This window comes from Leopardus geoffroyi, chromosome B4 (assembly GCF_018350155.1).
Source record: "Leopardus geoffroyi isolate Oge1 chromosome B4, O.geoffroyi_Oge1_pat1.0, whole genome shotgun sequence".
NCBI classification, from domain to species: domain Eukaryota; kingdom Metazoa; phylum Chordata; class Mammalia; order Carnivora; family Felidae; genus Leopardus; species Leopardus geoffroyi.
This window is the reverse complement of record NC_059341.1, coordinates 130,219,898-130,246,995: the sequence shown is the minus strand read 5'-3', so window position 1 is coordinate 130,246,995 and position 27,098 is coordinate 130,219,898. Positions and strand designations below refer to the sequence as shown.

The 27,098-nt window shown below is 58.7% G+C and overlaps 2 protein-coding genes and 1 long non-coding RNA gene across 7 annotated transcripts in view; 1 reads left to right on the top strand and 2 right to left on the bottom strand.

Moving 5' to 3' along the window:
- Nucleotides 1-414: 414 nt before the first annotated feature.
- Nucleotides 415-27,098, bottom strand: part of TOM1 (target of myb1 membrane trafficking protein) — a 42,978-nt gene continuing 16,294 nt past the window's right edge. Inside the window, exons 2-15 of the mRNA XM_045465410.1 lie at nucleotides 23,545-23,629; nucleotides 20,349-20,427; nucleotides 19,331-19,480; nucleotides 18,873-19,007; nucleotides 18,606-18,752; nucleotides 15,869-15,985; nucleotides 13,742-13,875; nucleotides 12,149-12,182; nucleotides 11,747-11,840; nucleotides 10,756-10,876; nucleotides 6,247-6,322; nucleotides 2,422-2,481; nucleotides 1,390-1,429; nucleotides 415-1,308 (exon numbers count right to left, since the gene is read on the bottom strand). Coding sequence (XP_045321366.1) covers nucleotides 1,154-1,308; nucleotides 1,390-1,429; nucleotides 2,422-2,481; nucleotides 6,247-6,322; nucleotides 10,756-10,876; nucleotides 11,747-11,840; nucleotides 12,149-12,182; nucleotides 13,742-13,875; nucleotides 15,869-15,985; nucleotides 18,606-18,752; nucleotides 18,873-19,007; nucleotides 19,331-19,480; nucleotides 20,349-20,427; nucleotides 23,545-23,629 — 1,427 coding nt within the window. The 3' untranslated portion in view covers nucleotides 415-1,153. The remainder of the gene's footprint in view (nucleotides 1,309-1,389; nucleotides 1,430-2,421; nucleotides 2,482-6,246; nucleotides 6,323-10,755; nucleotides 10,877-11,746; nucleotides 11,841-12,148; nucleotides 12,183-13,741; nucleotides 13,876-15,868; nucleotides 15,986-18,605; nucleotides 18,753-18,872; nucleotides 19,008-19,330; nucleotides 19,481-20,348; nucleotides 20,428-23,544; nucleotides 23,630-27,098) is intronic.
- Nucleotides 19,695-24,571, top strand: LOC123591309. Its single transcript, XR_006709228.1, has 2 exons — nucleotides 19,695-19,871; nucleotides 24,399-24,571. It is a non-coding gene; the product is annotated as an uncharacterized LOC123591309 (long non-coding RNA).
- Nucleotides 20,401-27,098, bottom strand: part of HMGXB4 (HMG-box containing 4) — a 56,659-nt gene continuing 49,961 nt past the window's right edge. For all 5 annotated transcript variants that reach the window (XR_006709217.1, XR_006709218.1, XR_006709219.1 and 2 more), the window contains 2 exons: nucleotides 23,545-23,629; nucleotides 20,401-20,427 (listed from right to left, as the gene is read on the bottom strand). The gene's annotated coding sequence lies outside the window, so the exon portion shown is untranslated. The remainder of the gene's footprint in view (nucleotides 20,428-23,544; nucleotides 23,630-27,098) is intronic.

The following is a 27,098-nucleotide window of genomic DNA, read 5'->3' as shown; positions in this document are numbered from 1 at the left end:
TCTGTGACAGGAGACAGTCACTTTACTTTGCCCGAGCCCGCGTGTAGCCCTAATGCGGTGCCTGGCACCCGGGCCTCAGATGGGACGCCCGTACCGTCTGCGGCCGCTCCTCTGTGCTCACTGTTGCTGGACAAGAGCTGGCCCGAGGGGGGACAGTGAGTGTGGAGGTGCCCTCGGGATGGAGGGCGGTCGCTCAGGAGAGCGATGGGGCGAGTTGAGGCTGCAGCCCGTGTTGTGAGGCGTGAGGGGGCTGCACCTGCCCGCACGTGGTGCTGCCCAGTGCCACCACCCCGCTTGTACCACCTGCAGAGGGCCCTCTCCTGGATGCCCCTAGCCTGGACCGGCCCGGCCCGGCCCAGAGCAGTCCTGGTCTCTGGTGATGCCAGAAAGACACTTCCCACCTGGAGACTCGACAGCGTTGCCAGCAGGGTGCTTTCCTACCTTTAATTGGGGCTACAAAAGGCACCTCTCCCAGTACAAGAAGGTCAATCAACAGGTGGGTGGGCCCAGTGCCCGGTGGAGCCCTGACCGGGAGGAACAGGAGGAGGATGATGGAGGAAAAGGCAGTGGAGGTCGCGGGGGCCACAGGTGCCCCAGAAGCCTCTCCTTGCGGCCTGGGGCTGCTGGGTCTCGCCCCCACCACACGCAGCTTCGTACCTGGACAGCGTGTGGCTGGGCAGAGGCCCCCACAGCCGGCCCTCGACAGCTAGCCAAAGCCTTTGGGGTCCACGAGGCAGGGGCCGGGGAATGGACCGGAGGCTGCGACAGAAGCTTCTGCTGCCTCTGGCCTCCAGCCAGGCCTCGACTGGCAGTGTGGAAAGGGTCCAGGGAGGGGATCCCCTAGGACAAGGAGTCACATCCGGGCAACCAAGCGGCCGGCCTGTCTCAGCAGAGTAGTGGTCGGTTGGGGTGGGGAAGGAGGCAGGAGTGGCCAAGATCCCAATGTAGAGCTGACTCGTTACCCCGGTTCATCCAGCTGTCTCTCCACGGCCCAGGCGGCGCGGCCACAGCAGGGTCAGCCTATCCTCGAGGCGAAGAGGAGGGGGTAACAAGCCATCCTCAAAGCAGCCTTAACACCGAAGGAGGGAAACAGGCCCCCGTCGGGGACTGTGGGAGCAGCGGGGGCTCAGGCTGCAGGTGCCAGGCCCCACGCTCATAAGGCAAACAGCATGTCCTCATCTTTCTCCTGGGTCTTCTTTCGAGGGGCAGCGCCACGAGGGGGACCCAGGGGCCCCTCGGCCGAGGGGCTGGAGAGGTTGGGCAACCGATCGGCTGCTTTGGCCCGTTCTTCCAGGAACTTGTCAAATTCTAGAGGAACGAGACAGAGGGGTTGGGGGGCGGGTTCCGAGGCCAGGGCAGGGAAAGGGGCGGGCGGGCAGGGCCTACTACCTTCGCTGGTGACGCCCTTGGGCTCCTCCGTGTCATTCCCCTGAGAAAGCAGAAGGAGGAGGAGGTTAGCCACAGTCGTCTGGGGGCAGGCGGAGTGGGCCCAGGACCTGAACCTTGTCCCCACTCTTCCCCAAGCTGCAGCCCTGGGTGTCACCTGACTGCTCTGAGCCTCAGTTTCCCGCTTGGTAGAACTGGTTGTTGGGAAGCTAAAATGGAATATCGGACTGCCAAGCCCAGGCTGTGGGGCCCAGCGGGTCCTCAGTAAACACCAGTTCCTTTTCTTCCAGTGTGTAGATGGTGAACACACTTGCCCTTGTGGCAGGAAGGGCCCCAGAGACGGAAGCCACGCGTGCTAAAGTTGGGAGTGGGGGGTGCCTCCTGCCACCACCAGGCACGGACCCCCGCGTGACCTCGGGCGGAAACACCGTCTTGGCCGCTGGCAGAAGGCAGCCTCTGGGCCTGGGAGCGTCCAGGCCCTTGGTCCTTGGTGCCCAAAGGTGGGGCGGCAGGTGCAGGGGGAGGGGCCCTGGACAGGAGAGCCGAGGCTGGCCGCCCTTGCCGCTCCCTGGGGGCCGCAGGGCTCTGCAGACGGCCTGGGCCCCTGCCTCCTCCTAGGCTCGGCACCCCTCAGGGCTGCTCATCAGCTTCCTGGTCTGGAAGATGGCGCCGCTGGCGGAGCTTCTCAGAGGCACCAGAGGGAGGGCCCCCCGAGCTGGTGCAGGCGCAGGGCTCACCACTGTGACGGCTTCCCTCAGCCCATCCTGCCTTTCCTGTCTCGGGCTGAGGCTCCTGGGGCCCGCGGTGACAGCACTCTCAGGAAAGGCTCGGCCCCAGCAGCTGTGAGGCGGAGGCCTCTGAGGAGAGTGCCTGGGAGAGGGCGGGCGGCTGGCAGGAGGTGTCCCACATTGACGCTCCCCTCCTCACCAGCTGCTCACCTGCCCGTGACCAGTCACTTCCTCATGAGCCCGCTGTTGGTTGGGGGGGAGGAATATGCCCCAGCCTCTGCTTCTGGGCAGGGCGGGGCCAACTTACCACGTCAGTGGACAGCCACTGCTCGATGTCCTCCATGAGGCAGGCCTGGGTGACGGGGATCTGGAAGGAAGGGCAGGGGTGAGGTGGTGAGGGCAGTGCATGGGGTGCGAAGGCGGAAGGCCCCATCAGCTGGGGGCCTGCTGGCTGGGCGGCCTGTGGCTGTCACCCTTACCCCTGAGTCTCCTCATTTACGAAGTGGGGCCAGTTGGACATGCCCCACCCCCTTCTGGGGGGTTGAGATCCTGGTACATCCCCTTCAAGATGGCTCCTGCCCATCTGCTTAGGACCCACAATTCTGCCCACTGTGCCAGGCTGTGGGCAAGGGGATGTGGGGCCGGGCGCTAGGCAGGGGGTCGGGGAGGGGGCTCCTAACAGCTGGAGCAGGAACCTGAGGAAGAACGGATCTCCCCACTACTCATAGGGACTCTCGTTTTGGGCCACAAAGACATGGGCTCTGCCACAAGGGTCCCGCACTGGGGCTGGGGGCTTCCTTCTACAGTGTGAGGACCCAGTTGGAGGTTTTGGGGACAGAGTCCTAGACTGCCCTTTCATACAGTGTGGCTTGGGCAGGTCACTTGTCTGACCTCGCTTCTCTCATCTTTAGAGGAGGGAGCACACGGCCCCTACCGTCCAGGCTGCTGTGAGGGGACAGGAGGTGATGGGTAGGAGTCTGGCGCAGAGCAGACGCTCAAGAAAGGCTAGTGACTGCTTTGTTACTTTGGGAAACAGTGAGAGTGACAGTCCTTCTCCAACCCAGCCAGTTTGGTCCCCAAGCTCTGTCCCCAGCACCTGAGGACCCCGGTGGCGGCAGAAGCGCCCAGAGCAGAGAGAGCAGGTGCCTACTTCCCGGAAGCAGCAGCAAGGGCTCTGGGCAGCGCGCACCTGTCCCTCTCTGCCCGGCCCAGAACCAGCGAGCCCCGGTCGCCTCCCAGCTGCCAGAGGGGCCACCTGGGCCTCGCTTCTGAATTAGGGGCCGGAAGTGGGCACCGAGGGGCCACGAAGCAGGAGCACAGCGGGGCACCTGCAGCACCCTGCATTCTTGCTGGCTCTGATGGTCCTGCCCCTGCGACAGCACCACCCTGGGCGGGACTCCTGCCAGTGGCAGCCTCCGCTCTCTGGGCCGGCCTGGCCTCTCCTCACCATGCCTTGTGTCATCATCCAGTCACTGAGGCTCTTCTCAAGGCTGCTTCCCATCTGGGTGAGAAAGGGTCAGGCTGAGGGTGGCGGGAAAGCCAGGGCCACTGGTATACTGGCAGCTTTCTCCAATGTGGATGCCCCTTTCAGGTCGGGAGTCCTGTTACCACCTTAGGAGGCCGTGTGTGTGTGTGTGTGTGTGTGTGTGTGTGTGTGCGCGCGCCTGTGGAGGCTGGTGCTGTGGGGGCAGGTGAGGGGGGACAGGAAGCAGTGGAGGGGATGAACCACAATAGCCCTGGGACCCCAGGGTCCTGAATGCACAGGGCAAATCTCCTCCTTTTCCACAACGAGCCTGGGAGCGGCCTGGGCAATCCCGGAAGGGCTGAGAAGGCAGCCATTAACCAGTGTGCTGGCTGCTAGGGGCTCTGATGGGTACCCCAGGATTAGAATGTTGGTTTGCCCAGTCCCCTCATGTTTACTGATGGAAATCAGGGTTCCCTAGGACCCCAGAGATGAGGAGACTAGAGTCCCGGCTCCCAGCTCGCCGGCCCCCAACTGCCTCCCCCACCCTGGACAGACCCGGCACAGGGCCTGGGACACGCTGTCCAGCAGCCGCAGTCAGGGGACCTGTGAACCCCGGGGGCAAACACTGGCTGCCAGGAGAGCAGGATTCCATTCTCTACTTTGCCGCTCAGAGTCCCGTCCTGACGGTTTAACGGGAGAAAGCCTCCCCACCACCTGGCCAGACTCATGTACCTCGGGAGCAGGTGTTTACGGACAGTTGTAAGAACATCATACCCTGATGTGGGCAGATGCTGCTTCAATCTCTCAAGTGATCAGAGAGGAATAAGCAATGATTTACCAACTTCCTCTTTCCTGCAAGTAGAGGTGTGTGTATATTTCCTCCCTGTGGCTAACTGAGGGTGGTGTAGGAGCCGGGAGACCTGGGTTCTAGTTCCTGTCATGCCCGGGGTTGCTCTGAGCCCCGGGGCGGGGACACCTGTCTCTGGGCTGCAGTCCTTCATCTGCAACCGGAAGGAGTGCCTGTGCAGTTCGCCTCTGCCCACGAGGGGTCAGGTGGCCTGAGAGGGAAGTGCTTCCAGACGGCTCCCAGAGCCTTCGGATGCATCTGGAATCTGGGAGCCAGATTTTCTGGAGTGTCCGCCTCTGTTCCTTAGAGCTGTGCAGGCCATCTGGGGCTCCTGCTCCCGGCACTGGCTATGGAGCCAGGACCGAGGACTGTGAGGTGTCGGGCAAACTACCTCACAATGCTTAGCCTGGGCTTTCTCGTCCGTAAGTGGGGAAAGCCACACAGCAGCACCAGGGCGACTGAACGCTTCACTCTGTGCCAGGCATCACGCTGAGGATGTGAACCTCTGTTGCCTCACTTGCCCGGCCTCTCGAGCTCAGTTTTCTCATCTGTAAATGGGGATAACAACACGACCTAAGGGTTTGTATGATGGCTCAGAAAGGCGGGCTGTAGGGTGCCTGGCACAGGGCACGGCTGTGACAGATGGCCACTTACAAAGGAAAGTAGCTGGAGGCCCTGAGACGCAGGTGCAAATGTGCTGTGCTTGGTGCTGGGTCACATGGCACACACGGGAGACGTCTGATTCTCTAGCTGGTCTTGCCTCCACGGTGTTCCAGGTCTGGCTCCGCTCTGACTTGGGAATGACTCCTGAGACGCTGGGGATGCCTTTGGGGAGTCGCCAGGACCCCCCCACCCACTTGTATACTGGGCAACTTCCACTCCCTCCTAGCTGCTCTCCCAGCTTCCATGCTGGTTCCTTCTAAAATGGACAGAGAAACGTGCCCCTCTGCTCAACCCTGGCCGTGGCCTCCACCTCACACGGTCCTCCTGGCTACCCGAGGCCCTCTGGTCCCTGCTGCCCCTCAGGCTTTGTCTCCTGTCGCCCAGTCCCACCTGGCCTCAGAAGCCTGTGCTGTCACCGGCCGTCTCCCTTCATTGCCCCCTGCCTCTCCAACTCCTGGGCCCAGCCGTTTCTAATCACCTCCTGAGGAGCTACTCTGTCCACTTACTGAAACAGAAATTCCCCCCACCCCAAGGGCATCTAGAACAAATCCAAAGGGGTGAGAATTGTACTTGGAGTTCCTGCCAAGGGGGAGGGGTCACCCACAGAGCGTGTGCAGTGCCGGACATGTGGCTATCACTCCATACGCTGTCAATCAATTCGATGGAATGAAAAATGGCACCCCTGGAGGCCTCCCTGAAGTTTCAGGGTATGTTCTCTTGTCCCCCCTGTCCCCACTCCTGTAAATAACAGGTCTCCAGGGAGGCGGGGAGGTACAATGCTGATGGAGCTCTAACTCTGCCGAGCCCCTTAACACGCCCTCTCGCACACCCCACTGTAAACCGTGCTACGGGTCAGCAGTCTGTCTGCGGACACGCAGCTGGGAAGCCAGGCTGTGGGACTCTGGGCTTTCTGAGTCCTTGCTCTAGCCCTTCCTTGCTGTGTGAACTTGGGCAGGTGACTTAACCTCTCGGACTGCTTCCTCAGCTGTGAAATGGGAGGTGTCACATTAGCTACAAGGGGCCAGTGACGGAACCAGATGAGGAGAGGGATGTGTCACGTTGGGGCCCAGCACATGGTGGGTGGGGGTGTGGGACCGGGGGGCAAGCATCCTCTGGCCCTCCTTCCGGACAAGGTAGCAGCAGGACCCTCTGCTTACCGCTCCAGTGTTCTGCTGCCGGGCATCTAGGGCTCCAGCCAGGCCGTCTGTTGCTTGGGGGGCTTCGTATTTCACCCTGAAATGTAGAGGCCACGACCATGATTTCTGCCCTGTGGTACCAGGCGTGCTGACCGAAGGCGGGATGCATGGGTGGGCAGGGGCGGGCTGGACTCACATCCTGTGTGGCCCCGGGTGGTGCCTGGACAGGGGGCAGTGCAGGCCTCAGGACGGGCTCCAATTCTGCAGGCCCACCCGCCCGCCTGCCTGCCTGCCTGCAGACTGTAGACCCGGGCTTAGACGTGTGACCATGACAGGCAGCCAAGGCTGGAGAAGTGAGGGAAGGTGGCGCTGGCCAAAGGCCACGAGCAAGCTCACCAATGGCTCTCATCGGATCCGGCCAAACTCGAGGGATGAGAAACCATGCCAGTGCCCCATCCCCATGGAGAATTCCCACCTCCAGACCCTTCTTTGAACAGCTTCCTCTTTTTTTAAAATGTTTATTTTGAGAGACAGAGAGAGCGGGTGCAGGGGAGAGGCAGAGAGGGGAGGAGAGATTCCCAAGCAGGCTTCACGCTCAGCACGGAGCCCGACGTGGGGGTAGATCTCACGACTGTGACAATCCTGACCTGAGCTGAAATCAAGAATCAGACATTTAGGGGCGCCTGGGTGGCGCAGTCGGTTAAGCGTTCGACTTCAGCCAGGTCACGATCTCGCGGTCCGTGAGTTCGAGCCCCGCGTCGGGCTCTGGGCTGATGGCTCGGAGCCTGGAGCCTGTTTCCGATTCTGTGTCTCCCTCTCTCTCTGCCCCTCCCCCGTTCATGCTCTGTCTCTCTCTGTCCCAAAAATAAATAAACGTTGAAAAAAAAAAAAATTAAAAAAAAAAAAGAATCAGACGTTTAACCGAATGAGCCACCCAGGCTCCCCGAGCAGCTTCCATTTTGTAAGGTAATAAATCGTGGTTCTGTACGAGGCTGCCTTTGGATGGAGAGTTCCATTCGCTGTCGTAGACACACGTGCAGATGGCTGGGTGGGGCGCCATCCCACATGGTGCCATCCTGCGTGGCGCCCCAGCAGGAAGCTCTCCCCTGCCCCGTCTTGGCTGTGCTGGGGGATGGGGCGCCTGGATGGCTGTTGGTTAAGCATCTGACTTTGGCTCGGGTCATGATCTCATGGCTCGTGGGTTTAAGCCCTTGCATGGGGCTCTCTGCTGTCAGTGCAGAACCCGCTTCAGATCCTCTGCGCCTCCTCTCTCTGTCCCTTCCTCTACTCTTGCACTCTCTCTCTCTCAAAAATAAAAAGAAAGAAAGAAACACTAAATGTCCTGGGGGATGCCACCAGCTGGGCGGGGCTGAGCACAGGGAAGGTGTTTGCTGTGTGTGAGGTGAGTCGCGGGGAGCGAGAGAATAAGGCAGGAGTCAGGAAAAGCTGTGTGGCAAAGGACTGGGGCGGGAGGGGGGGTCTCTCCTGGCTGCTACAGGGGGACGTCAGAGGCGGCCTTGGGCACTCAGCCCTGATTCTTGGAAGGAGCCGCTCTTCTCATTCTGGACCGTCAGCTGAAGGAGGCGGGGCCTCGGCACCAGCTCGGTCCAGTTCTGAGGGGAAGAAGTGAGCTGCAGAATCCCCATCACAAATGGAAAGCCCTGAAGGTCCGGGGGCGGGTAGGGGGACAGCTCGAGGCTTCAGGAACCCGAACCCTATCGACCGAAACCCTTGCGATGCCAAATGGCCTTCCTGGGAATGGGGGAGACTGGCACTTCAAAGGGCCTCTGGGGAGAAGACCCCCAAATTCCCAGGCAGCCATTCTGAGGGCACTGGAGTCCACTCCCTCCTGTGGAGGCGGCCGCAAGAGTGCCATCATGAGCTCAACCCCCAGTTCCGCAGCTCCTGCCCATCCCTGGGCTAGGGACGATCTGCAGGGCTGGGCTGGAGCCAACCCGAAAGCCAGGGTGGCAGGCGGTGTGCTCACGCCCTCCTGGAGCTTGGTACCCCCGGCTGAGTCCGGGCCCTGAGAGCTGGTGAGGAGGAAGTGATGTCTAAGACTGAGCCATGCGTCCTGCCCACTCCCGGTATGGAAGTAGCCCCCTTGCTGTCCCTCCTTCTAAGACATGGCAGGTGCATGTGGAAAAAGGCAGAATAAGGCATGTTCAGACCTAGGAATATACAGGAATCAATGCTTTTCTTCACTCAGAAAAACAATACATTCTTTCCTAGTTACGCCCTCGCCCCCACCTCTGCTTTTCCGTCTCTCTTGCCCCCACAGCCCTCAGGCCGAAGCTTGGCCGTCCCCCCGGGGCCATGCCTGCAGCAGTGGAGGTGAAGACACCCGGGATGGAGGAAGCTCCCGCAAGGCCCACGCCCAGGCCCAGCCGCAGATGCCTGGCCGGGTGTCTCCGAAGGTTGTGGTGAAGCTGGTGGGCAGGGACTGGCGGGGGGGGCCACTTGAATGACAGCGGCACTGGGGAGGAAGCGCAGTGTGTCCCCAGGATGACAATACAGAAGAGCATCCTACTTCCAGCAAAGCCTGGCTAGGGTGCGTCTGGCTCAGAGAGATGCTTCCTGTCGCTGTCCTTGGCCTGGTTGGCTGGAGAGGCCACGACTGTGCCACCTGGGGTTGGGGTGTGGCTGGCAAGGAGCTGGTTTCCTGGTGAGCAGAGGCAGAGCTGGCACAGGCTGGAGGGAAGCAGGAGCCGGGAAGGCAGAAGGAGGTGTGGGCCAGACTCCAGGTGGGCAGAAAAGGCCTCAGAGGATTCAAGAGCACCGCCCCCCCCCCCCCCCCCGCTCCTGGGGGGGGGGGGGTGTGGTGGGCAGGGCAGTCAGGCGGGCCTGGGGCTAGAAGACCCAGCAGAAGCCTAAGGGAGGGACCACCAAGCGGAACAAAGGAAAGAGGAACTTGACACCAGGGCATTCTGGTCCCTGCCACGTGCTTTCTGCTGAGGTGGAAACCAGTCCCCAGGGACCCAGGGAGGGCCTGCAGGGGACCCCATGACATGAGAAGGCCCAAGATGTCCCCTCCCCTCCCCCCACCCCAGCATCTCACGCTCTCCCTGCCTCTGAGCCTTTGCACACGCTGCTCCTATGGCCCGAAACGGCCTTCCCGACTCCTTATCCCCGAGGTCCAGGCCTGAGCACGCTCTGCAGAGCCACCTGCCACCACGTGTGTGTCCACAGTGCCCAGCACCCCCATCCAGGGCGGCCATAGCACCACACGGCGGCGGTGTGTGCACCTTCCTCCCCATGAGACTGCGGGCGCCGGGGACGCCTTCCTCTGCCCCCCAGGGCCTGCTCCTCAAGGGAGTAACAGAGCAACAGCAAGCCTCGCCGGGCTGGCGAGCCGGGCCGACTGCCAGGGGCTCTCCGGCGTGGCCAGCATGCTGCCTGCTGGGGCCTAGCGGGCGGGCGGGCGGCCCTCCCGGCTGCACATCCCAGTGGACCCATTACCTTCCACCCGCACAGTGGCTTCTCCGTGCCCCAAACTCCATGGCAACTGTGAGCTGCTGGTCCGTGAGCACTGGGCCTCGTGAGCGCAGACTGCCCAGACTTTTATAAAAACGCTGCTCGCAGCCCAGGGTTTGGTCCGGGCGGCAGGTAGGGCCAGCTGCAGCCTATCAGATTTGACCTGGATGTGTGGTGTGGACAGGGCATGGCTGGGCCCTCAGAGGCCCACTGACAGTTCCCAAAGACAGGGCAAGGAGGGAAGGCCAAAGGCCATTCAAGTGACCAGAATGACCACCGGGGAGGCTGGGGCATCTGCTGAGGGAGTCCCTTAATCCAGAGCTTTCCTTGGCTGTAAATCCTGGCTGCCCGTGGCGCAGTCCAGGGTTCTGAGCAAAGAGCTGAGAGTACCAAGCAGACTGCTTCCCCTGACAAGCCTGTGTGGGGCCAGTCCCGAGACGTCGAGGCAAGGGGCCTGCCGTGGCTGCCGAAAGCACCTCCCTGAAGACACCAGCTCAGCAAAGGACAGAACCCCAGCCCTGGGGCAGACGGAGCAGACCCAGGTGGGGCAACAGGGACTTCTTGGGGCATTAAGGGTGGCTAGGCAGCAACAGAAATGACAAGTCCCTGAGGTTTTATCAGGGATCTTCTCTGCCTGCCCTGGGGGGTGTGGTGGGGAGAGGCCGGGCAGGACACTGTTTGGGAACAAGCAGCCCTGGGCTCCCTTCCTAGTGCTGCCACATATCAATGGTCTGACTCGGAGCAAATGACTCGGCCTCTCAGTGCCTCAGTTTCCTCATCTGATCAGATTATGTGAGATTCTGGCACACAGTTGCTCATCAAACCACAGGCGTCCCTTCTTCCCCCCAGGCCTGCTCGTGGGGCACGAAGTCTGCCTCTGGGGCCACTAGGGACTGACCTAGGGGGTGGGAGCTCTGCCATCCCGACGGGGTGCAGACAGCAGACTGTGTGTCCCTCCACACGGCGTGCCACGCAGCTGGGTTCAGGGGCCCGGAGAGGCTCTGCCCTGATGGGGAGCCCGCAATGCAGGGGACAGGGTGGGGCTGGGCCACTCACTCTTTTCGTTGGTCAGCCAGAGAACTGCCGCGGGTCAGCGCAAACATGTCAAACTCGCCTTCCAGTTGGCCCAAGGCCTCCAGAGACTGCAGGCCAGCCCTCACGCTGCTGGAGCCCAGGTCTGCAGAGACAGAAAGGGACATGAAGGGCCCCGCACACTGGGCAGTGGCTGAGCTGCTAGGCCCAGGGACGGTTCTGGAGAAGCAGGGGGGCGGCGGGGGTGGGTGCGGGGCGGGACAGCGTGGGTATCCTGATGGGGCAGCCAGGTCCCTGCTGGCTGAGGGGCCGTGGGTACGTGACTTGCTCTCCCTGAGGTGGAGTCACAGTCCCCCTCCCGGGGCAGCTGTGAGAACGAGTAAAATGCTGCCCACCGCATCTGGCACAGGACACGGCTGTGCGGTGGGCTGGCGATCACACGCGCAGCTGGGTTTTCCAGCAGCCTCGCATTAGTGATTCAGAACGGGCTCTGGCGTACTTCCTGGGCTCAGCACAAGCAGGCAGCCAGCGGCGTGAAAACCAATCACAGTGACGATGATGGCACCTGCTAGCGTGTCCCGGGAGCGCACCCCGGGCCTGGTGCGACCTGGGGCCCTTTCATGCGTGAGCTTACTCAGTCCTCGCGACGACCCACGAGGAAGGGCCCATTCCTGCCCTTTACACAGGAGAGGGGGCGGAGGGCGTTCAAGCGACTAGGCCAAGCTTGCCTTGATGGCTCAGGCCACGGAGAATTCAGTGTCGAGGGGTAACCACAGAACAGGGGGCCCCTGAGGCCCGGGGGGCTCAGGAACTGTGGGCTGTGAGGGGAAGAGCCCCACGTGTTTGGTCCTGGGTGCCTGACCTCGCAGTGGGGTTCAGCCCAGCGAGGCGGGGTCTGGGCCAACGCTCTGCTGTTGGCGCTCCAGCCCCAAACTGGGAGGAGGGCACCCCCAAAGTGAGGGGTGCCCGCAGCACCGTCGTGCGCCCTCGGCCAGAACCCCCACCCTGAACTTACTCATTCCCGCCAGCTGGGACGAGAGGCTGCTGGTGGCCGCCTGGTCAGGGCCCATGTCGATCAAGTCAGCCGCCGCCTCGGCCTCCTGTGGGGCCTGGGGAGAAGGGAGATGCCGCCGTTGCTGGGGGACATGCCACCAGGGCCCTGGCAGCTCTGTCTGGGAATGAGGGAGTCTTCCCTGCTCTGCCCCTAGCTCAGTTGCACCCCCTGGGGGGTTGGGAAGCCGGCATTAGCTGGTGGCGGAGCCTTAGTTACCTTAAAGGGACAGTGACATAAAAAGTTAGAAGGGGACTTCTCTAGGAGTCTGGACAAGAGGGCACATCCCGTGCAGGTTGTCTGGGAGGGAGCCCTCCTCTCCCACATCAGCACGGGCATGACCTGGTCATAGAAAAGCGCCTTTACCTTGCCGGTCTGGCCCGTTCGGAACCGTTCAAACCTATGAAGACAGAAACGAGCCGAGTCAGAGAGACAGAGAGGCCCCTGAGCACAGCCCAGCCGGGGCAGAGTTCCTCACACTGCAGGCCTCCCAATCCACCTGGCGGGTCACGATTAGGGTAACAGACCCAGTTTACGCCCGGGATGCGTATCCCTGCCGGTGTATCCCTGGGGGACGGGTAACAGTGCCCCTCGTTCACTGGCAAGAGTGTCCCAACTGGAATTTTTGACTGCCTGCCCATTCCGGTTGTGACCGGCACACACACAGGGACGGGCCAGGACAGACGGGAAAAGGCGGACGCACGGCACACGGCAAAGGTGAGTTCTGTTCCCTGAAACGTTCCCGACACACCAAGGGGCTGCTGAGGTGGGTGGAGAAGGCCGTGGTCTGCTGAGTCCTGGCCCTGTCACTTACTGAGTGACGGTGGGTACGTTAACGTCCCTTCTGGAGCTTGGCCTCGTCTTTTACAAGGGGACGACGGTGGAACCTGCCTCCCAGACAGACGCGAAGCCCCGGCGAAGACTGAGTATGACCGTGAACTAGGAGGCAGCAGGCATAGGCTATCAGGCCAGGCCTGATGCCTGTGGGTGTCAGGGGGTCCCAGTCATCCCCAGATTGGGTCCTTGGGCCACCTCAGCCCACACCCCAAAATGGCAGAAAGGGACACTTCTATTCCACTGAGCCAGCGAGCAGGAGAGGCCGCGTAGACGTGGCCCACGGCAGCCCCGCCCCACTCTCAAGGGACTCAGAATCACCTGTGTTGATGGACAAAGACGTGAGATGAACAAGGGCTGGAGAAGGCTGCAATAACTGTGTTGTGACCCAGGGACCCCTGGTTGCTAAGTGCATCACCCCATAGGGCAGGTACCGCCGTGGACCTCGTTTTCAGATATAGAGAGCCTGGCACCCCTTCTCTGTATTAGCACCTGAGTGCCCTCTGGGGAACTGCTCCTCCCCTATCTCCTTGTGACCCTTCAAGGGCCCCTTTTCCCTTCTCCACCCAGTGGGAATGACAAAGCTGAGCCAATCAGCTTCTCTTGAACAGAATGACACAAAGTGGGCAACTGTGCGGGGCCCATTTACTGATGGCAGCACCCTGGGGACGTGGCCTGGGAGTTTCTGCCCCCAGTCCCCAGGGCCGCCCCGGGATCTTTCTTTCCTACTCTGCTGGGAGGCCTCACTGTTTCGCTCTTTTCTGGATTCTGAAAGCCTCCCATTTCATAAAGGCTATTCTCCTAATAAATTATTTTCCTGCCTAAGTGAGCTGCGTGCAGTGTGCAAAGAGTCAAAGGGCCATAATTAAGTCAAGTAACTGGTCCACAGCCCCAGAGCCAGGCAGTGGCAGAGTGAGCAAGGACAGACCAGGCCCACACGCAGGGACACGGCAGCAGGGCAGACCCTGGCAGGGAGAGGAGAGGTGGCTGGAAGGCTGGGCGGACTTCATGCTCCCCGGGGAAGGAGACAGCTGAGGACACGCCGGGGAAGGGGGGAGACCACAGGAGGTCAGACGGTGCGAACAGGGAGCCAGGGGAGGGAGAGGGCGGGGGCGGCCGGCCTACCGTTCGTGGCGCAGGAAGACGTTGTTGAGGTTGTCGTTGACGATGAGCAGCTCCTCCGTGAGCTGCTCATTGGCGATTCGGGGGATGAGCTCCAGGACCCGCAGCTGCATGGCTCGGCACGTCCTATTGAGCTCCTGAGGAGGCAGGAAGGGAGATGGCCATAGTCCCTGGGCCCAGAGTGAGGCCATCGCCGGGGGCCGGGCCCCAGCCTTTGTGCCGCCTTGGAGGATGGAGGGGTTTCCAAACCGGACTCCAAGCTCCTAGGACAGCTTTCGGGGTTCCGCAAACAAGCCTCTGGCTCCCATGTCCAGTGTTCTACACCAATACTGAACATGCAGGAGACAAGTAACATGTGAGGCAGGGCTGCTGGCTTAACCTGGCTGCATGCAGACTTGGTATTACGGTTCCAGCCGCCACTTTTGCTCGGTTGAAAAACCAAGACCCCCAAGGGGCCGGTGAAACAAATCGGCATTTCTCTGGGTGATGGGGATCTTTCTGTCACCAAACCTAAACAAATGAACTAGAGGACTCCAGCTGTTACCTGTGAACCCCGATTTTGAATTTCTGCCTCATTGTTTCCACTAATTTCTTTTTAAAGACTTCTTTACTTTGGAATAATTTCAGATCTGCAGAAATGTTGCCAAGGTAGTCGAGTTCCTGTAACCCCTTCACCCGGCTTCTCAGTTTGGCATTTGTCAAAGATGTGAACGCCAGCCCAGCCCTATGAGCTCAACTCCAGACTTTCTTCCAGTGTCACTGTTTTCCCACTAACGTCCTCCTGTTCCAGGACCCCCCATGGCACTGAGTCGCCATGTCTGTGACCAATCTGTAATCAGCAAGTTACATGTTGAAACTCCTTTGGGAAAGAAAGAAAAAAAAAAAGCCACAGCATTCGAAGTTCTTCCTTTGTAAGACTGACTTCTTCTTTCTTCAGGTACCTGTCACAAGGTGGACAGGCGCCTGGGTCGAGGTCTTGAGGTTCAAATGGTCGTCGGCACTGCTGACCGTGGCCACGTGCTGGCACATTCCTCCTAGAGGCCCCACGAAGACCAGACACTGCCCTGACATTGACCTGGGTTCTCTTTCAGACCCTGTTACCCACCCCCTCTGAGGATTTCCTCATCTGCCTTTACTGTGGGGCAGGGCGGGCCGGAGCCACTTTCAACACCCTGTGGGCCTCCCCTCTCTTCCTCCTGTGACCAAGCACACTTGTGGCTTTGTTCCCACTTCCGTACCCACCCCTCTCAGCAGCCGAAAAGCAGCGGCTGGAGCCAGGCTCCTGGGCTCGAGTTCTGCTGCTTACCAGCCACATGACCCTGGGCACATTCCATGACCTCTCTTTGCCTCAGTTGGCTGATCTAGAAAATGGGGATAATGAGAGAACCCGTCTGTTGCTGGGTGCGGTGAGGACGGAGTGAAGAATGAATGCGTATCAAGTGTTAACATCAGAGCCTGGTGAGCAGGAAGTGCTCATTGCTTGTGAGCTGTCCCCATGTCAACCCAGCACTCACACCTGGTGATTCCTGGGCCTTGGTCGCTGCACCGCCCACCCCCCCCCCCCCCCCCCACCGCCCGCTTTCTTGGCACCTCTGTGAACTGACCTCCACGGGTGGGGTGGTGCCTTCAGTGGCTCCCATCTAGGGATGGGACTGCGGGAATACATGTGACATATGGAGAGAAAGCCGGTGGCTTGCACCTGCCCCAGGGCCTGAGACCACCTGCTCTTTACTCTCAACGCCGGCGCTGCTCCCATACCTGCCTGCTAAGCTTCAAATCCTAGAAGGGGGGAAATCCCACCTCCAAGCTTCTCCTCGATACCATTGACTGGGGGCCTACTCGGAACCAGGCCCAGGGCTGGTGTTTTACATGCAAAGCCTTATTTAATTCTCATGTCACACTCAGACCTTAAAAGCTCTTATTAGAACAATCTTACAGATGAGGAAGCTGGGGCAAGAGGGGCCAATTTTTTCCCACTAGAAAATGGCAGAGCCCTGAATTCCAATATGCTGGGGTCCAGAGTCCCTGGTTTTAACCCCTCCCACTGTGACCAAGGAGTTCAGAGGAAGTCACGAGAGCTGCAGTGTGGGTGGGGGAGAAATGTGCGTGGACCGCTGGGCGCTCGCTCACCTGTAGCAGCTCCACGTCTGCAGGCTCCGCCTGGGTGGGGACCAGCTCCGTCAGCATCTCCGACATCACCCTCACGTTCCCACTCACCATCTCGAGCTCGCTGCGCAGCTTCCCGATCTGAAACACACCGTCGGCCCTGGTGAGAGAGGCCAGGGGGCCAGGGCCGCTGCTCACGAGGAGAGGCTGGCACCATTAGCCCAGGGGAGCTGACCCACCAGGACCCTTTTGGCTCCTGGGCCACAGCGCGGCACGAAGAGGCCTGTGGTGGGACTGCCCCACCCCCCCAGAGACCCCCTCACAGAGCTCTACCGACCGTTACCATCTCCAAACTGGGGAGCCTGGTTCAGGGAAGGCCAAAAGGAAAGAAGCTGAAGGTAAATGCACCACAGAGTGCGGCTGGAGGGCTCCAGCATCTCCTGGGGCCAAGATGGCAGCTAACGAGGCCCTGGAGGGCAGTTCCCCGCCCAGGGGAGGGGAGGGAATCAGCAGGCCGGGTTCCTGCCTAGGATGACAGCTAACTCCCCTCTCCTCTCCTGTGAGGACAGGACTTGCTCCTGGTCTGCTCCTCCTGGTGTGTTCTGGTGTCCTGGGCTCTTTCAAGCATGAGTGCCACGCCCCACCTTGAGTGTGAAACTCAACTGACTAAGCCATCCAGGCGCCCTGGTATGGAGGTTCTAAAATTAATCTGGATGAAGAACCTTGGCCATGGAATACCTTATGGGTTCAGTTATTAAGTGGCTTATGTTCTGAGAACTGCATGTGACCTAGCAGATTTCAGATTACGAGAGTCAGTATACAAATTTACGATGCCTGTGACAGCAGCCACCATTTATTAACCACCTACCAAATGCCAAGCATTTAACTTTTGTTGCTCATTAAACTTTACCACAATCTTATGAGGCACGTATCATTATCCCAGCCTTTACAGATGAAGAAATGCGGGTGCAGACACAGGTAGTAACTACGGGTCACAGACACCTTCCAAACCCCAGGACACGTTTGGTACATTTGGCCGATTTAATGAACACTCTTGGTATAAATGAGTGGAAAGACTACTGACCACAAGCCCAGTGTGTCCGGGTCCGATGGGACCTAATTACAACAGAGTCTGGGAGTGATACCACTGGATGCCTGGGGCTTTAACATGCCCCAGGAGACAAGAGGGGAGCTGGAAACTAAACACCGCCTACTCAGTTTTGTTTAACGAGAACCTTCTTACCCTGGATGTCATCAGGCTTAATCCACGCCGATGTAAGACTTCAGGCAAAAAGGTTAAAAGCATAACTAGGCTACGTGAAATTTGGATCACAGGGTAATTTTACAGGTTTTATACCACTTTAATTGTATGTCCAGTTAGGAAAACTTTTCTAGTAATATTTGTGACTCTGGGAGGTGATTTTATAACTTATTGTGAGATACCCAGTACAGAAGCTTCTCTTCAGATAGGTTGGGGTGTGAAGGGCTGCTGGCAGGTTTGTTCATAAGTCCAGATGAGACAGTACAGGAGATTAGTGGGTCCACTCTGGAAGGTCAAGTTTCACTTTGTTTCCATCACAGACCTGTGTCTCTCTTGCCAGTATCTTTAACAGCTAAGCTTTCGCGTGTAGCTGGTATGATGGGTCTAAAGTTCATAACACACCTGAAAAGTGGGCATGCCGACAACACAAGGCCTCAGCTCACACCCCAACAGCCACGTCTAAAATGGGGGCACACTGGGGCGCCCGGCTGGCTCAGCCAGTAGAGCATGTAGCTCTTAATCCTGGGGTCGTAGGTTCGAGCCCCATGCTGAGTGCAGAGATTACTTAAATAAATAAACAAACTTAAAAATAAATAAATGAAATGAGCATGTATCCAGCTTATTTTGGTGATGGCTGCAGATATCCCTTGGGGGGCAGGCGGCTTTGCCAGGTGGCCTTGCCCCCCACTCCAGGAGGAAGAAACTGAGGGACAGAAGCTAAGTCAGCGCGTCGTGAGTCTTGTGGGTAATCCTGCAGGGCTACTCACGGAGCCCCGGCCCCTGGAATCTTACACTACACCCCAAACCTTCTTCTTGGAGCTCTGTGGGAAGCATCATGGGTGCAGAGCAAGGGTTTAAAAAATTTTTTGGGGGGCGCCTGGGTGGCTCAGTCAGTTAAGCGTCTGACTTCAGTCCAGGTCCTGATCTCACACTCCGTGAGTTCAAGCCCCGCGTCGGGCTCTGTGCTGACAGCTCAGAGCCTGGAGCCTGCTTCCGATTCTGTGTCTCCCTGTCTCTCTGCCCCTCCCCTGCTCATGCTCTGTCTCTCTCTCTCTCAAAAAGAATAAATAAAAACATTAAAAAAAAATTTTTTTTGGTGCAGATGTGTTAAAACTGTTTTTACCCAGAACTTCTGTTCAGATGAAATCGTATTTGAGCACATAAACAAACCACCCAAAGACGACGAAGACGCTGTTGCCGAAGGGGCCACCTACTGGGCACTGACTCTCCCGGGTGCTGCCTGAGGGGCTCTGTGGGGCACATACTTTGGGGAACAGCCGAGGTGCAGGACCGAGCCTGCTGGGAGTCAGACAGACTTGAGCTTGAATCCCACCACCATCTCTGATGAGCTGTGCGGCTCTGGGCAAGTGAGTTTATCTAAGTCTCGTCTTTGAAACAGGAAGAATGATACATACCCAGTGGGGCCGCTGTGAGGATAGAAATTTCCATACCGAGAGGGGCCCTCCCTGCCCCGCGTGGCTCTGACTCAGGCTTGTTTACCTGCTCAGGGGTTGGCGTGATGGGTGTGTCACTGGGGAGTGCGGCCGGGACGGGCAGGGGGGTGGTGTGCTGGGTGGAGTCTCCTCCATGGCTGGCATCAGTGCCCACAGAATTCTGCCCTGATGGCGCCTCTGAGCTGAACACGGTCTAGAGGGCAAAAACCGGGATCAGCGAGGCGGGCAAGCGCGTCAGAGAGCAGCTGGGGAAACTGCTTGGTAATTCCCCCACCTGCCCTCCCCGCTGCTCCCGCGGGATGAGTCTCCTCACCCTCTGGGGCGTGTGGATGGGCGACAGCATGTCCAGGTCGGTCATCGGGAAGTCCAGGCCCTTCCTCCGCAGGTCCTCGTAGACGGCGACCACACCCGTCAAGTCGGGCGAGCTGCGGAACGCGTCAGCCCAGGACTGAGAGGGGACAGGGGGACACGGCCGGTAACCACTGCTCACCATCTCCCCTGCGAGCCCACCTATCCGCCCCCAGAGAGCAGAGATGCCCTGACTCGCTGGTCCTCGGACCGCCGCGCCCACATAGCCCCCGCCAAGCCCCCTCCCTGCACTCAGAACCTCCAGTCAGCGGACACCAAGACGGCCCCACGTGAGAAGGAGCTGGAAGCAGACCGAAGAGCACCGATGGTGGGGGCGCCTTGCTGCCCGGCCAGACCCGAAGCTCTCTCCCCACCCCGGAAGGCGGCTGGCACGGAGCTTGGCCCCGGCCTGCCCGTGCTCACCTGGATGAGGTTGAGCACCTTGTCGTGCACGATGGTGGGTGGGTTGTTCTTGGGCAGGATCGTCCTCACCAGCACGCCCTCCACAAAGTCCTGGCTGGCCACCAGCACGTGGAAGCGGTGCCCACAGTTCTTGACGCAGGTTTCCAAGACCTGGAGGCCGTGAGGGGCCCGTGAGCAGGAGTGCCCAGGACCCTTGCACTCGGCCTCCATCCCGGAGGAGAGGCTGAGTACGGGAGGGGCCCCCTCAAGTGAGACCCTGGAACACGGAGAAGTGGGGACAGTGCCCCGACTCGGGGGCTGGTGTGCCCACTAGTGGCCCCTCACCGAGTGACCTCAGAACCCACAGAAGCCTGTCCTGAAGCTGCTTCTGAGCCGAATACAGTCTGGAGGGAGGGTGGCTCTCCAAATGGAAACCACAGTGAACTTCCATAATCCCCTGGTGACCCTGCAGCCCCAGGACCAGGCGCTGAACTTCCCTCCTCGTTTCTTGTTCTCCCTTCCTGGCTGGTAGTGCCCTGCTCTTTAGCCGGATTCACCTGACGTAAGTGCTGCTGGGGACGCCGGGACAGAGTGCTGTCTCCACTAGTAGCCAAACCCCTCTGACAGCCAGGATGCCCCCTCTCGCCTGGCCCGTCCTTGGCCACCGGCATTTGTTTTATGCACACTTTCCAGGGCATCCAAGAGCCCAATTTGCCCGGCCAGGCTTTCTGCCCTGCTGAGCTCTGGGTTCACCGAGCTTCTGTGTCACTTGGCAGGTCCTCTGGCACGAGCTCTCCGTGACTGGGTCTGGAGGGATATGGGCCTCAGGGTGTCTGCTCCCCATGCCAGGAAGTTGGAGAGAACTTTGCCAAATGGCCACTCTGTGTCTGCCAGCACTGTAGACAGGACAGCGCTTTGCCCACAGACCTTTCCTTCTCAACCCCTGGAAGAGGAGCCCCAGGGTGGCTGGGAGTCCTGCTAGGCCTGGGGGAGGTGTGGCTCTACCATGGAGGGACAGACGGATGGATGGGGCACTCACCGTGAGAGCCAGCATCACCTCGTGGAAGTTCTTATTCCCTACAATTCTTTTCTTCACTGCTCGGAAGGCATCTTTGGGACTGGGCACAAGAAGGACAAAAGGAAGGATGCACTGAGGAATAGAACCTTCTTATTCAACACATGGGGCCACCTACCTAAGATCAGGAAGCCCTGGAAAACGGGGCTGGTTCTGTCTGTCCGTCCATCCATCCATCCATCCATCCATCCATCCCATCCCATCCATCCATCCATCCATCCATCTATCTATCCATTCATCCATCCATCTATCCTTCCATCCCATTCATCCCATCCCATCCCATCCCATCCCATCCCATCCCATCCAAGCCAGCCACTCATCCATCTTTCCTGTGTCCTATTTCCTGTTGAACACACAGGTTCTAATCACAACACAAACTGCCTGCCCTGCCAAAGTCCTCAGTAGGGCATGAATACTTGGCAGAGATTCTCCAGATCCCTTGCACCAGAATCCTCTTGGGGGGAGGTATGAGGGTTTGTTAAAAACGCAAAACCCAGGGCTCCCACCCTAGGTCCCTGAACCAAGCTCTCCCGGGATCTGTATACTCATCACACCCCCAAGGATTCCTGATACACACTGGGGTTTATAAACGAATAACGTGTGGGCAGAGTCCTGGGGCCTCATCCTGGCCACTTCCTCTCTCCACCCACACTTCCACTCAGGTCTTATTAAGTAGTCACACATGCTGGCACCATGCTGGGTGCTGGGGACACACCGGTGAACGTGCGGGTCTGCTCTCAAGGACCACATGACCAGGGAGACCCACATCACTGTGGGAAAGAAGGGGGGCCCGCAGTAAGAGTGAGTGGGTGTCAGGGGAGTCCTCTCTGGGGTGGCATCACGGCTGGGCGTGAAGGATGAGATGGAACCAGCTGAGGGGAGGAGGGAAGTGGTTCAGGCAGAGGCGGGAGGGACTGGATGGAGGCCGTGCGGGGAGGCGGAGGGAGAGGCTGAAGAGGCCCAGGCCATCCCGGTAGGGAGGGTGGACATACCTTGTGCAGGGGGAGCCCTGAAGGCTCTGGTGGCAGCCTGCCCTCCCTGCCCCATCTGTCGCCCAGCCCACGCACGCCGGTGGCCTCACCCCTACGTCCTGCCCTTCAGCTCTGTGCAGGTGAAATCAATGTTGCCCCGATGCTCTGGCCTAAAAGCCTTTGTGGCCCCCAACTTCCACGTCTAAAATCTGCCTCGCCCACGACTCCCAGTCCCCCATCTCCCTGGTGTGCACTGTCACACGACACCCACCTGGGGCTCCCTGGCTGAGAAGATGCCCCCCAAAGAGGGGGCACCGTGTCCTCTCTTGACACTTGGCCTCCCAGAGCCCCGTACGCTACAGGAGCATGAGCAACATTTCCTAGGCTGGGGAGTGGCCCCTGGGCCTGTCCTGCTGTCTGCCAGACATCTGTCTGTTCAGTGATGAGCCCGTCAAGAGCGGGTCAGGAAAGTCAGGAACCCCGACACGGGTCCCCCCACACGAGCGAAGGCGGCAGGCAAGGTGGAGGAGCCATGGAGGCCTGTCAAGGGTGTGATGGACACACAGGACACGTGGGGTGAGGGACCATGGTCCCTGACAGGGTGGGCCCCTGTCCCAGAAGGGTGGGGGTAGTTTTCAACCAATGCCCTGGGGCAGGCCGTCACCCTCGAAAGGGACTTGTTTCCACGTTTCAGAGCGGCCCAGAGAGAGGGCACAGCACTGGGAATCAGAAGTCCAGGCTTGTGTGCCATTGCTGTGGGCCTGTTGTGCTCAGTACCCGGCTAGGAGCCCAGACTGGACGGCAGGGAGGCCACAACCCACTGGGGGGTAGACCTAGACCAGAGATTCAAGGCCAAGGGTCACATCTGCTCTGCCCGCTGCTGGGTCCCTAAGGCCTCGTGCAGTGCCTGGAACACAGGAAGTGCTCAAGTCAACAGCATATGCGCTTGAACCCAAGTACGCACGAGCCCCAGTTCTGCCAACGCTTATAAGGGAGATGGGGACTTGCCTCTCCAGGGGGTTTGTGCAGCCCCAGGCCCTCTCAGGGGCTCCTTGAGCCTGTCCGCCCCCCATCTTTTATCTCGGTGGCCCTGCCGTTGCGGTCTGCCCCCTGCTGGGGATGCTGGAAGGTGCCGGTAGCCACTGTGTGCTGCCCTCGGTGCTCCCTGCCTGCCGCCTGCTTCCAGCTGCCTGGGCTCACTTTCCCCACAAAGGGACCATTTGGCTGAGAAGGACCCCGCAGACCAGCTGGATTATCCCAGTGAGAAATGGAGAGCGAAATGAGGTCCCGCTCCAGCTGTTGATTCTGATTTCTCAGATTGTTCCGTACTTCCCGATGACTGTGGTCCCACCTCTTCCCACCCTTCCTGGGTTCTCCTGAGGACAGTGACCCTGCTTTCCCTCTCTGCTCCCCTCGGGACTTTGGGCTTACTGCTGGAAGAATCTAAAAGAGATATTTGCCTCTGATGACAAAGACCTAGGGGGGTACAGTGACTTGCCCAAGGTCACACAGCTGGTCAGAGAGTGCTAGTCAGAGACCAAGAGCCCAGACCACGATGCCTCCTCCACAGCATGTGTCCTGGGGTGACCTGTGTACCGGAAATGCTTGGCAGAAGCTAATGCCGACGGGCTCTCAGTTCTGCTTCACTGTCACTGCCTTCTCCATGTCCCCTGACCCCCTCAGGTCCCCTCCCCTGCTGGTTCCAAATCTTAAGGAAATGAAAGTCTGTTCTCGCTCACAGAGAAAGCTGGGAGTCTCCCTGCCCCTTCCAGCCCATATGGTGCAGAACAGTGCTTGGGGCCATGTCCCAGTGCTGGGAGCCACCAGCTGGCCGCGTCCCACGAGGGTGTGGCCCAGGTGATGTCCTAAGAGGTCCAGTTGGCCAGGCTGTGACTTGAGAGAGGCCGTGTGGGCTGGTGGCCCCCCAAGGGCATCTCTGGGTCCCCTGTCCATCTCATGACAGCATTGGATGGAATCTTTGTTCCAAAATGTCTAAGATGCCACACTCCTGCCTGGGGTGGGACTCAGAGGACCTCTGCAGCCCTCCTGGCACCGAGGACCACAGGAGGGTCTCCCCTTGCACTCCAGGAGGGGTGGGAATGGGGAGGGGCTCTGTGGCAAGAGGCAGGCTGCACTGCGGCTGGCTGGCCGACCCGTCCCCCACCCCCCGCCTCGCCTGCGGGCCTCACCCTTCCTCAGTCTCGTTGATGATGTCACAGATCTCCATGTTGAGGGCCCAGTCCTCGCTCTGCAGGGAGCCATCTGTAGCCTTCTCTGTGGAGGAGAAACCACAAGTTACACGGTGTGGGGGATCCTGGACAGGCAGACTCAGCCGCGTGCAGGTGTGTGGTGTGGGACGCGGCGGGAAGGGCCAGAGAGGAGGAGGACGATGGGTACTTTTTGGGGCCTCAAGAAGGACCAAGTGGCGTGCAAACTGTTACCTACCTTGTTCCGTTTTGTCATTTAATTGTTTTGGTTTTTGGCTGCATTTTATATTCTTTTTCTTTTTTTTTTAAGTTTTATTTATTTATTTTGAGAGTGAGTCATGGGGGGCGAGGCAGAGAGAGAAAGAGAAAGAGAGAGAGAGAGAAAGAGAGAGAGAGAGAGAGAGAGAGAGAGAGAGAGAGAGAGAATCCCAAGCAGGCTCTGTGCTGTCAGTGCAGAGCCCAATGCGGGGCTCGAACCCACAAACCATGAGATCATGACCTGAGCCGAAACCAAGAGTTGGCTGCTTAACCGATTGAGCCGCTCAGGCGCCCTGTATTATTTTTTCGTTTTAAAAATGTGTTAAAATACACATAACATTTGCCATCTTAACCATCTTTAAGTGTATAGTTCAGCAGCAGCAAATACACTCACGATGTGGTACAGCCGGCCCCACCACCCTTTCCATCCTGCAAATCTGAAACTCTAACTCCCCATTCCCCCCTCCAGCAGCCCCTGGTCGCCACTGCACTGTCCTTACGATCCCGACGACCTAACACGTCATTTAAGTGGTCTCATACAGTATGTGTCCTTTTGCGATGTCACTTAATTCTTACAGCAGCCACGTGAGGCCAGGAGCGTCACCGTCCTATGATCGCCGAGGAGGCCTCGCGGCTCAGGCTACCAACCGGATGAGTGGGGACAGCGATCCGGCGGGCTGGTTTCTGACATGAAACTACGGAGGCAGTGTTTTATTTTCGCAAATAAAATGCTCCTTCTTGACTTTCTTTTTTTTTTTTTTTTTTAATTTTTTTTTTTTTTCAACGTTTATTTATTTTTGGGACAGAGAGAGACAGAGCATGAACGGGTGAGGGGCAGAGAGAGAGGGAGACACAGAATCAGAAACAGGCTCCAGGCCCTGAGCCATCAGCCCAGAGCCTGACGCGGGGCTCGAACTCACGGACCGCGAGATCGTGACCTGGCTGAAGTCGGACGCTTAACCGACTGCGCCACCCAGGCGCCCCTCCTTCTTGACTTTCTATTATCTTTTGAGTTGGTATCTTTTGACCATTCACGTGGTTCAAAACGTAAAAGGTTCCCAAGCGGCACACAACACAGAGTATATCTACCTGCCTCCCCGGCCCCAGCCCCACTTCCCAGTGGCCCTACTGGGAACCAGTTTCCTCTCAAACCTCCCAGAGAATTTTTTTTTTAAAGCTTACTTATTTTGAGAGAGAGAGAGAGAGGGAGCCGGGGCGGGGGCGGGGGGCGGCACAGAGAGGGAGACAAACAGAATCCCAAGCAGGCTCCATGCTGTTGGCACAGAGCCCGACGCAGGGCTCGAACCCACGAACCATGAGATTGTGACCCGAGCGGAAGTCGGATGCTTAACCGACTGAGCCACCGGGGCGTGCCTCCCGGAGACATTCTTAACCTATGAAGCAAAGGACCCAGGGTAGTTTAAATCTCGACTCCCATTACGAACAGGCGGCCTGGCCTTCCCCTCTGAGCTGGTTTCTGTCTGAAGGCTGGGTGGATGCCAGCCACCCCACAGAGCTGCCCAAAGGAGTAGTGATAACTCAAACAGGGCATCTGGACGGTTCTTGCCACAGAACAGGTGCTCAGTAAGTGGCAGCAGTTCTGTTATTTTTTTATTTTTATTTTTTTAAGGTTTATTTTATTTTTAGAGAGAGAGAGAGGGAGAGAGAGAGAGGGAGGAGAGAGGGACAGAGAATCTTTTTTTTTAATTTTCTTAAAAAATGTATGATTTTTTTAGTATTTCTTAAAACATTTATTTATTTTTTTTTTTTTTTTAAATTTTTTTTTTTCAACGTTTATTCATTTTTGGGACAGAGAGAGCCAGAGCATGAACGGGGGAGGGGCAGAGAGAGAGGGAGACACAGAATCGGAAGCAGGCTCCAGGCTCCGAGCCATCAGCCCAGAGCCCGACGCGGGGCTCGAACTCACGGACCGCGAGATTGTGACCTGGCTGAAGTCGGACGCTTAACCGACTGCGCCACCCAGGCGCCCCTAAAACATTTATTTTTGAGAGAGAGAGAGAGAGAGAGAGAGAGAGAGATGGAGAGTGAGTGGGGGAGGGGCAGAGAGAGAGGGAGACACAGAATCTGAAGCAGGTTCCAGGCTCTGAGCTGTCAGCACAGAGCCCGACGCGGGGCTCGAACCCACGAACCGCCAGGTCATGACCTGACCTGAAGTTGGATGCTTAACCGACTGAGCCACTCCAGGCACCCCTAATTTTCTTTCTTTCTTTTTTTTAATGTTTATTTTTTAGAGAGAGAGAGAGAGAGAGAGAGAGCGAGCAGGGGAGGGGCAGAGAGAGAGGGGGACAGAGGATCCGAAGCCGGCTCTGTGCTGACAGCAGACAGGCGGATGTGGGGCTCGAACTCACGAACGGTGAGACCATGCCCTGAGCTGAAGTCAGATGCTTAACCAACTGAGCCACCCAAATGCCCCGAGAGAGAGAGAGAATCTTAAGTAGGCTCCATGCTTGATCCCACGACCCGGGATCATGACCAAAGCTGAAATCAAGAGCTCAACCAACTAAGCCACCCAGGTACCCCCAGTTCTTCTATTTTTAAATTGAGGCGAAGACTGCATAACATAAAATCAGCCGCTTTAAAGTGTACAGTCCAGGGGCATTTCCTGTCTCCACGATGCTGTGCACCCATCACTTCTACCTAGCTGAGGTTGTGCGGACTCCGAGGGCTTACCAGAGCCAAGGTCACTCCCCTCTGTACCCTTCTAGGATCTATCCTTGCAGCCCAGGTCTTAAATAAGCTCCACCACAGTGCACAGAGACGGTCTGGTCCCCTGCTTTTTCGGGCCAGTGTTTGATCACGCAAATCACCCCGTTTTGGCAAGTGTCGTACCCTAGGTAGGGCTGTGGGGCAAGACAGGACCGGTTGACGTTTTAAGGTTGGGGAGTAAGACCCTTGGTGTTCTGACACTGGGCACTATCCCCCGTCCCCCTGTGTCACAGCCCTTTCCTCTGGCTCCAGGCCTGGCCCCTGCCGGCACCGGGCACCTGAGAGCACAGGGTCATAGGGCACCTCTCACACCAACAGCACCCAAGGGACCGGGTGCGTGCAGCTCGCGATCCCAGCGACTGTTCCGCAGTCCTGAACAGCAGGCTCACTCTCTCTGTTCGCACAGAGCTGAGGCCCAGGGGGGCCAAGTGACCCTTCACAGGCCGCACAGTCATGTGCCAGGCACTGGGGATGGTCACAACGGTGGACCAGACAGATGTGGCCCCCGCCCCCCGGTGCCCAAAGGGGCTGAGGCGCACTCTGAGCCCCGG